This window comes from Carcharodon carcharias, chromosome 3 (genome assembly GCF_017639515.1).
Source record: "Carcharodon carcharias isolate sCarCar2 chromosome 3, sCarCar2.pri, whole genome shotgun sequence".
NCBI lineage: Eukaryota > Metazoa > Chordata > Chondrichthyes > Lamniformes > Lamnidae > Carcharodon > Carcharodon carcharias.
The window spans coordinates 96,298,358-96,308,100 of NC_054469.1; the positions used below are offsets into that span (position 1 = coordinate 96,298,358).

At 42.2% G+C, this 9,743-nt stretch overlaps 1 protein-coding gene across 2 annotated transcripts; it reads left to right on the forward strand.

Moving 5' to 3' along the window:
* Window positions 1-2,485: 2,485 nt before the first annotated feature.
* On the forward strand, window positions 2,486-6,545 carry fignl1 (fidgetin-like 1). 2 transcript variants are annotated; one of them, XM_041185122.1, is made up of 2 exons: window positions 2,486-2,572; window positions 3,259-6,545. In XM_041185122.1, coding segments are annotated over exons 1-2 (2,169 nt in total). In that variant the 5' UTR covers window positions 2,486-2,570; the 3' UTR covers window positions 5,426-6,545. The 2 variants fall into 2 exon arrangements, with proteins under 2 accessions (XP_041041056.1, XP_041041057.1); XM_041185123.1 differs by lacking the exon at window positions 2,486-2,572 and adding an exon at window positions 2,686-2,769.
* Window positions 6,546-9,743: the final 3,198 nt, after the last annotated feature.

Genomic DNA, 9,743 nt, shown 5'->3' on the forward strand with positions numbered 1-9,743 from the left:
GAGGAATCACGGATGTAGGTGGGAAGGTACTGGATAAGGGGAGAGAGAAGGGAGTCAAGATAATGAGAAATGAGTTCTGTGGGGCAGGAGCAAGCTGAGACGATCGGTCTGCCGGGACAGTTCTGTTTGTGGATTTTGGGTAGGGGGCAGAAGCGGGCCGTCCGAGGTTGGGTGACTATCAGGTTGGAAGCTGTGGGAGGAAGATCCCAGAGGAGATGAGGTCAGTGACAGTCTTGGAAACAATGGCTTGATGTTCAGTGGTGGGGGTCATGGTCCAGGGAGAGGTAGGAGGAAGTGTCTGCGAGTTGACGCTCAGCCTCTGCGAGGTAGAGGTCAGTGCGCCAAACAACAACAGCACCACCCTTGTCAGCGGGTTTGATGACAATGTCAGGGTTGGACCTGAGAGAATGGAGTGCAGTAAGTTCAGAGAGAGAGAGATTAGAATGGGTGAAAGGAGCAGAGAAATTGAGATGACTAATGTCGCGCCGACAGTTCTCAATGAAAATATCAAGAGAAGGTAAGAATCCAGAGGGAGGGGTCCAGGTGGAGGGAGAATATTGGAGATGGGTGAAAGGATTCGTTGAACAGGGAGAGGACTCCTGCCCAAAGAAGTGAGCCTGGAGACGAAGACGGCGGAAGAAGAGTTCAGCATCATGCCGAGCCCGAAATTCATTGAGGTGAGGGCGTAAGGGTGTGAAGCTAAGTTCTTTGCTGAGCACTGAACGTTCAGCTTCGGAGAGGGGAAGGTCAGGGGGTATAGTGAATACACGGCTGGGGCTGGGATTGGGGTCTTTATTGTGCTATTCAAACTACTCTGGACCTTTGTTATCATTACCACTCCATTTGCCTTTGGTCAATAACATCTTTGTCATTTAATCTCCCCTGCCCTCTAACCTATCCCTTATCTCTTTTGCTCCACTTGCCCCTCCCCTCTTTTTTCAATTGTATAAAACATTTCTACTTTTCTTCACTTCCAAAGAAGTCATATTGGACTTGAAACATTAACTCTGTTTCTCTCTTCATAAAGGCTGCCAGACCTGCTGAGTTTTTCCAGCACCTTCTGTTTTCAATGTCACTGTGTTGGTGTTTGTCTCGCTATTTCTTCATTAATAATCTAGGCATCAAATTTGCTGATAACATTAAAATAAGCAAAACAGTTGAGATAGTGAATGCAACAAAACATGTGCAGATGGATTTTGATTGGTTTGGCAACTGAGCAGACAACACATGGATAATCCAATATTACATATTGGCTGTAAAATTTGGATCATAATTTAAATCTTAAAGAGGAAAGGGAGGTGTGGAAGTGTATCCGGGAATGAGATTAGATTCAAGAGTTTCAATGTGGACAATGTGGCGAAGGAGCTATAAAAACACATTGGAATACAGAACAAGATCGACAGGGCAGAGGACTATGGAATTTATGCTGAGGCTTTCTTTGCTGCCTTGGTTGATAATAGCTAACTTAAACAAGGGGACATGGATATAAAATTAAATATGAGAGATTTAGAACAGAGAGCAGGAGAAATGTATTTTGCTAGAGGATCGAAGGCTGTGGAATGCACTATTGGAGTTAGTGATTGAGGTAGAGATCATGGTGTTGAAATTGGTCTTTGGCAGTAGTATGAAATAGGTGACAACAAATCTGACATCAATGGATAGGAAAATTGAGTGTGGTGTAAAGTGGGTTGTCAATATTCTATCACCCTTTCTGCAGTATTGTCAAAGAGCAATTTTACCCACAAGTAAAAGCTTAAACATAGGTTAGACAGATGATTTAAGGATAAGAGGTAAAGGGATATAGGTACAGTGTGGCTGATATCATTAAGTATTACTCACATGGAGGAAACATACCATATTGGACTGGGTGAGCATTGTGGCTGTTTCTGTGTTGTAATTTCTATGTGATTCTATGTAAAAGTGCAGATCAAGTATTAAACCGTGTGGTCTGAATCCCTGAGGACAACATCAGGCACTGTGTGGTTTTCCATGAGACCAAGGGTGTCCAGGTGAGTCCATGGACCACATTCCCATCCTGGACATTCAGTTTAGTTGAGTTTCGTTTTCTCTCTGCTTTTTCCTGTTGGAATGATTTTGTGCTGGAAGACTGTTGCTTCAGTGAACAAATCTGCAGCTAGTGTCAATGTAGATTAATGGGAACATTAACTTAAATATTGAACAAACAGAACATCACAGCAACCCATTCTCCGGCGCCAGTTCAATAAATATCACGTTGAACCAGCTCCTCTTCTCCGCCAAGCATTTCACAGCTCATTCTATATATTTTCCTATGTAATTGATTGTGTTCTAATTTCTTTTTAAATGTTGTTAATATAATTTGTAATATTTCCTAGTCCCGAGGAAGGGTTTACAGGACTTTGATCCACATCTACCACCAGCCCACTCCCAATCAGGAGCCCGAGCGCTGACCCTAGTTTCAGCCACCAGGTGGCGCTGAATACTCAACGACACCCATCTTCCCCCTCACTTGGTGATCTTTGGCAGCAGCGCGAGCTTCGATCCATTGATGGCTGAAGAAGCTCTGAATCCGAGCTGGAGAATCAGGCCAAATGTAAATAGGACGTATTGGAAGGGCGGGTCGGGGTATCGCGCGCTGCGTCAGAGTGACGGTTAGGGGAGTCGGGGGGGTATCGCGCGCGCTGGTTAAGGTGATGGTTGAGAGCCGGGGAGGTATCGCGCGCTGGGTCAGGTTGACGGTTGGGGGGGGAATCGCGCGCTGAGTTAAGGTGATGGTTGAAGGCCAGGGGGGTGAGTATCGCGCGCTGGGGCTGGGGTGACGTTTGGGGGTATCGCGCTGACTTAGGGTGAGGGTTGGGAAGGGGGAGGTGTCGCGCGCTGGGTCAGCGTGACACTTGCGTGTACCGTGCACTCAGGGTGACATTTGTGAGTAATGTGCGCTAGTTGACGGTTGTGTATCGCGCGCTGGGTGAGGGTTGGGAGGGTGTCGTGCACTGGCTCAGGAGGCGGGAGAGGAGGCGCTGAGCCGACCAATTGTCTCGAAAGATGGGAATTCTGCCGACTAAACTGGGGAAAATATGTAAAGACAGCCTATTTTATTTTTCGGCTGGTTTTGACCAAGTCATTTATCCCCTGATATTGCAAGCTAAAAATTTTGAGCCAATGATGTTTTCAACTCCGGTTAATGGAGTTTGTATTCCAGAGAGTTTAGTAAAGAGAGTTGCTGCTAAATTAATTAACGGCAAATAACCATTTAAAATTCTGCTTTTTTTTACATAGGTTTGGTAAAATGCAGTCTTTTGATGCACTACACCTCAGTGAATGGCAGAAACATTATTTCAATATAATCTCCAATGATTGCACACCTGGACAGAGGGCCGATGCTTATCGTGGACAAATTTTGCAGTTGCAGTATGCATGGGCAAACTCTGATATCTCTCGGGACTGTGCTGCCAGCTCATTCAGGAGATGCACTGAAAAATATTCAGCCATTATTGACTCGGACAGTGCAGAGATTGGGTTGAATAATTATGCTGACAGCGTTCTGAGTTTGTCAAGATGTCAAAAGAATGAAAGCAATCAGTGGCAGTCTTTGTTGACTGAAGACAGTATTTTCAAATTAAAAAGTGTGCAGGCAATGTTTAAATCTGGCAAAACTAGAGACTTGCTGGTATCGGCAGCTGATGTTTCGACAGTAGTCGGGAAAGCCAATTACATGACAAACTTAGACTGTCATAAAGTGGAAACTGCATCTGTCAGTAATACAGAAGCTTCAGTTCCTAAAATTAAAACATTAACATTTCTTGAAGGCACATCAGTGGACAAAGTCAATGTAAACTATTCTTCAGACAAGTCCTCCACAAATAATGCCTTTACATGTCCGAAAATAGCGCAAAATCTGTCAACTGCTAAGCCAGTGACTGATGAAACTAGTGCCTTGGGATCTACAGATAAATTTTCATCGGCACCTTTGAAAAGCCTCTCTGGTGGCCCTTTGTTTGGATTGAGCAAAGTAGCAAGTTGTACTGTACCTCAGACAAGTCAACTAAGAACTGTATCTGGACAGTGTATGCCTATTAATAATAATCTGGCCCTTGTGGCACCTGGTAGCACATCAAAGAGGAAATCTTCCTGGGTATCGGGAGATGGCAGCAGTGATTCATATAATAACATGAGTTATGGACACTTTCAAAACCAAAACTGGACTAATTCTAATCAAAAGAGTTTTGATAATGTGACCAGAAATATGAAATGTGATGGAGGCGCTGCTGATGAAGGTTTTATAACGAATTTTAAAACTGCTAAGGAGCAACTGCATGTTGATCAACAGAAAAAGTTTGGAAATCAGTCTCGACCTCAGCAACTACCTGTAACAATGCCATATAATTGTTCAAAAAAGTCGTTGGGCACAGTCAGGTCTCGTGGTTTATTTGGTAAATTTGTTTCTCCAGTATCAAAACAGGATAATGGTGATGAAAATGGTGGATTGTCTTCAGTGCCTCATGAGAACAGTTCTTCTGAACCCACTCCACCAGTGGATGAATGTTTGAAGAATCTTGAGCCAAAGATGATTCAACTCATTATGAGTGAGATCATGGACCATGGTCCCCCAGTGAACTGGGATGATATAGCTGGGCTGGAGTTTGCTAAAACAACAATTAAGGAGATAGTGGTTTGGCCAATGCTTAGACCAGATATCTTTACTGGACTCCGTGGTCCACCCAAAGGAATTCTCTTATTTGGCCCTCCTGGAACAGGTAAAACGCTAATTGGCAAGTGCATTGCTTGCCAGTCAGGTGCTACTTTTTTCAGCATCAGTGCTTCATCACTAACATCCAAGTGGGTTGGAGAAGGTGAAAAAATGGTACGTGCGATGTTTGCTGTAGCACGCTGCCACCAGCCTGCAGTTATCTTTATTGATGAAATTGATTCTCTCTTGTCCCAACGAGTCGATGGAGAACATGACTCTTCTCGAAGAATAAAAACTGAGTTTTTAGTGCAGTTAGATGGTGCTACTACTTCAGCAGATGATCGTATTCTTGTGGTTGGAGCCACAAACCGACCCCAAGAAATAGATGAGGCAGCTCGTAGACGTCTGGTCAAAAGACTGTACATCCCTTTACCTGAAGTATCAGCAAGGAGGCAGATAGTGGTGAAGTTGATGTCTCATGAAAACTGTTCTCTGAGTCCAGAGGAATTGGAGTTGATCATTGAACAATCTGAAGGATTTTCAGGCGCTGACATGACTCAACTTTGTCGTGAGGCAGCCTTGGGGCCAATCCGCAGCATTCAGATAGCGGACATCGCCACTATCACTCCTGACCAAGTGCGGCCTATTGCATTCATAGACTTTAAAAATGCTTTTGTAAATGTGAGGCCAAGTGTGTCCCTGAAAGACCTTGAGCTGTATGAGGAATGGAATAAAACATTTGGCTGTGGCAGATGACTAACAAAATTGCATAGGAATATAGGAGCATACAGAATTGACATCTTTCAAATTAATTTTTTAGGGATACTTTTGTGGTGTTGGATGTTTGTTCTGTCAAGCATGTGTACTAACGTTATCTTTTACAGAAAGAATACTTTCAGTGAAATACTTATATTCAAATCAGCTTAAATTGCTTTGTTCCATGTTGACAGCAAATTGTGATAATTCAGGCTGCAGAAGCCTTTATTTTTCCTGTCAAACGAGGTCTTCCATAAAAGTAGCCAATTTTTTGTTTCATTTTGAACTTAAAAAGAAAATCACCAGTCAGGAAATCTGGCCATAAAGAATTGAATTGTCAGAACTGTTACCAGCAGTTTTGTCCCTGTGTTTGACTTACATTGAATATACATAACATTCCATAGAAATTTTACAGTCCGATCACCCAAATGAATGTGACTGACCAATTAATACTACTTCTGGATTTGAAGACAGTTGAATTTACAAAAATGGTTGAAGATTTGAAATAAGTACATCTGATCTCCTCTTTAGCAGGGATATCACTAATACAAATGAACAATGGGAAAACTTTAAAGCTATTCTAAGGCAAAAAAGAAACATGTAAATCCCTAGTGTCAAAAGAAGGGGAGATAAGGTTTTGTTTTATTAAGTGGCTAGCTCATGAACTTAGATTTAAACCAAAATGTTTTTAGTTATTAAATGAAAAATCCTAGGCGAACAATGATAGACACTGGACCCCTTTAAGCTTCCCTTAGGCCTTTCAATGCATTCATTAGAGCAGCCAGAAGATTAGTTGAAAGAAGATTTTAGATAACTTAGTAAGAGCAGCATCTTTGAGTTATGTTGGTTGTAACAAACACGTCTATTGAAGGACGTTGCACAGTAAACTAGTGGACTTCTAAAAAAAAAAGGCAGAGATTTTAAATAGTTACTTCGCATCAGTCTAGTAGGTGATGCTCAATTGCTGTTAATATAATGTGCTGTTAGCACTAACACAATAATGTCAAAGTAGATGCAGATAAAATCTATGATAAGATAAGGGCTCTTATCTAATTGGGCTACTACATTTTTTTCAGCATTCACCTCTGGGTGCTAACGGAGAATAAAGATGTGTTGTTTATATCGGGTTATGTATATGATTTATATGTATTTAAGTCTCACTAAAGATGGGAATTATTCCCATGGATAGAAGGAGGTTAATGTACCAATATTTTAAAACGACAGCAAGTCAGAATTGGGCAGCTGGGAACCTTATCTTCAGTTCTTGGATAGTTATTAGAGGGGATCATTAGAGTTATTCTGTATGACCACCTGGACAGAGTAGGTGTTATTTGAGGCTTGCCTTCCTGAAAATGAAGTCACATCCTACCAACCTGATGACATTTTTTGAAGAGGTAACTAGTTTGGTGAATAGAGCTCTTAATCATGTATTTAGATTTTTAGAAAACTTTTCACAAGGTACTCCACAACAAGTTACTTCACAAGATAGAAAGTCCTGTGGGATAGGAGGGAAGATCCTGGATTGATTGAACACAAAGTAAGTATTAATGCGTAAGTGCTGCTTGGTAGCACTGTTGACAACACCCTCCGTCACATTGCTGATGATTGAGAGTAGACAAATGGGGAGGTAATTGGCAGGATTGGATTTGCCTTGCTTTTTGTGGGAGGATAAACATGGTTAATTTTCTACTTCGTCAGTTGGATGGCAGTGTTGTAGCTGTACTGGAACAGCTTAGCTAGAGGTATGTGTAGTTCTGGAGCCCAAGTCTTCAGCATCACAGCTAAAATGTGGATCTGGAGTTACGTGTAGACCAGACCAGGCAAGGATGGCAGGCTTCTTCCCCTAAAGGAAATTATTGAATTAGATGAATTTTATGAAAATCTGGTAGTTTCATAGCTTCTTTTTCCAAATTGATTTAACTAACAGAATATAAATTCTCCAGCTACCATGGGAGGATTTGTCCAAGACTATGAGTAACTAGTCCAGTAACAAACCCACAAAGCTATTTCCCTATATGGACCAACTATGTGGATAAGTTAGGGAAAACTTTTTAATTTAATGCATTTAAAGAAATATCAAATTAGGTTACGTATTAGGCTTTTCTTTGCTTAGCACTCATGCTAATGGCCTCTCTTAACCTGGCACAGTTGAACATGCGTTCAGCAGCAGGAAGGAACACCCCAGCATTATTTAAAGGGATCATCAGCTATTCACAATTTAGTTGCTAATTGATTTTTGATGGTTCCTGTAATTGTGAAAGTATTTTCTTTTTCTAGAGTTGTATTAAGTTGCTAATGTCTACAGAGAGTGGTGTGGCACATGCTGAAAAACTTTGTCCTGACTTCGAAGATTATGCATAAACCACTTGCTCTTAGACATGGATGCTGGAGTATGCATATCCCTTGGACTATAGTGTGACAGCAAGACAATATGCTGAAAGTGAGAGAATAACAACCAGAGTTTTCTGACAGTGATCTCCACCTGAATCTGAGAGAATGGAAGATATCTCTGCTTCACTAAAGATATCCTTGCTGAAATCTGCCACTTGCTGCAGCCCCAACCGCAGCCTCAGGGAATGGCAAGGATGACATTGCCAGTGGCTGTGAAGATGACTGTAGCAATGAAATTTTATGCAGCTGGTTCCTTCCTGAGTAGAGCAGGCAATATCACAGTTTATCATCCACTGTTGCATTGATTAGGTCACTGTGCCTCAATGCAAAGATCTGAATACATTTCATTCTTTCCTGCCGGAGAGAAAAAGGCAGACTGAGCTTGCAGCTTTGTGAGGTTTACAGATTTCCCCATGGTCCAGGGTACCATTGACTGCTTATTGTATTGCAGGTACTGCATGTCAACTGAGATGCAGTTCAACGAAGAGGAATTCCACACTTGCATCACCCAGTTGATATGTGATTAGTATGCAAGTCATTGCCCAGTATTGTGGCAGTAGACATGCTGCTTTCATTCTGTGACCGTTTGCTGTGCCATCTGCTTTTGAGCCACCATGAAAAACCAAAAGTTGGCTACTAGGTGACTAGAGCCATCCTTTGACAACATGGCCCAGGACTCTGGTGCACAACCCATGCAAAGATGGCAGCATGCATAAAATGAAAGCAATGCTGCCACACAAATTTTGATACAGTAGACTGTTGGGAACCTTGCAAGCTTATGCTGCATGGACCAATCAGGGGAAGACCATAAGACATAGGAGCAGAAGTAGGCCATTCGTTCAATCAAGTCTGCTCCGCCATTCAGTGAGATCATGGCTGATCTGATACCATCAGCTGCAGTTTCCTGCCTTTTCCCCATAACCCTTGATTCCCTTACTGATTAATAATCCGTCTGTCTGAGCCTTGAATATATGTAACGAGCAGTCTCTACAGCCCTCTGCAGTAAAGAATTCCAAAGATTGACTACCTTCTGAGAGATGAAATTCCTTCTCATCTCTGTTTTAAATGGGCACCCCATTACTCTGAGATTATGCCCTCTGGCCCTAGACTCTCCCACGAGGGAAAATAACCTTTCAGCATCTACCCTGTCAAGCCCCCTAAGAATCTTATATGTTTCAAAAAGGTAGCCTTTCAGTCTTCTAAACTCCAATAGTGCAGGCCCAACCCATTCAATCTCTCATAAGAAAATCCCTCCATACCCAGGATCAATCTAGTGAACTTTCTCTGGACTGTCATCAGTGCCAGTATATCTTTCCTTATATAAGAGGACCAAAATTGTTCACAGTAATCTAGGTGTGGTCTAACTCGTGCCTTGTATAGTTTTAACAAGACTTCCCTATTTTTATACTCCATTCCCTTTGAAATAAAGGCCAACACTCCATTTGCCTTCCCTATTTCCTGTTGAACTTGTATGTTAGCTTTTTGGGATTCATGCACAAGGACTCCCAAATCCCTCTGTGCTGCAGCCTTTCTCCATTTAAATAATTTTCAGCTCCTCTATCCTTCCAGCCAAAGTGCATAACCCCACATTTTCCCACATTATACTCCATCTGTCAAGTTTTCGCCCACTCATTTAACCTGTCTATATACCTCTGTAGATTCTGTGTGTCATCCTCACCACTTGCCTTCCCACCTATTTTTGTGTCATCCACAAACTTGGTGACAGTACATTCAACTCCCTCATCTAAGTCATTAATGTATATTGTAAATTATTGAGGTCCCATACTGGTCCCTGTGGCACTGCACGAGTTACAGGCTGCCATCCTGAAAACGCCTCCTTATCCCAACTCTCTGTCTTCTATTAGTTAGCCATTCCTCTATTCCTGCTAATATACTGCCCCCAACACGATAGGCTCTTATTAAGTCG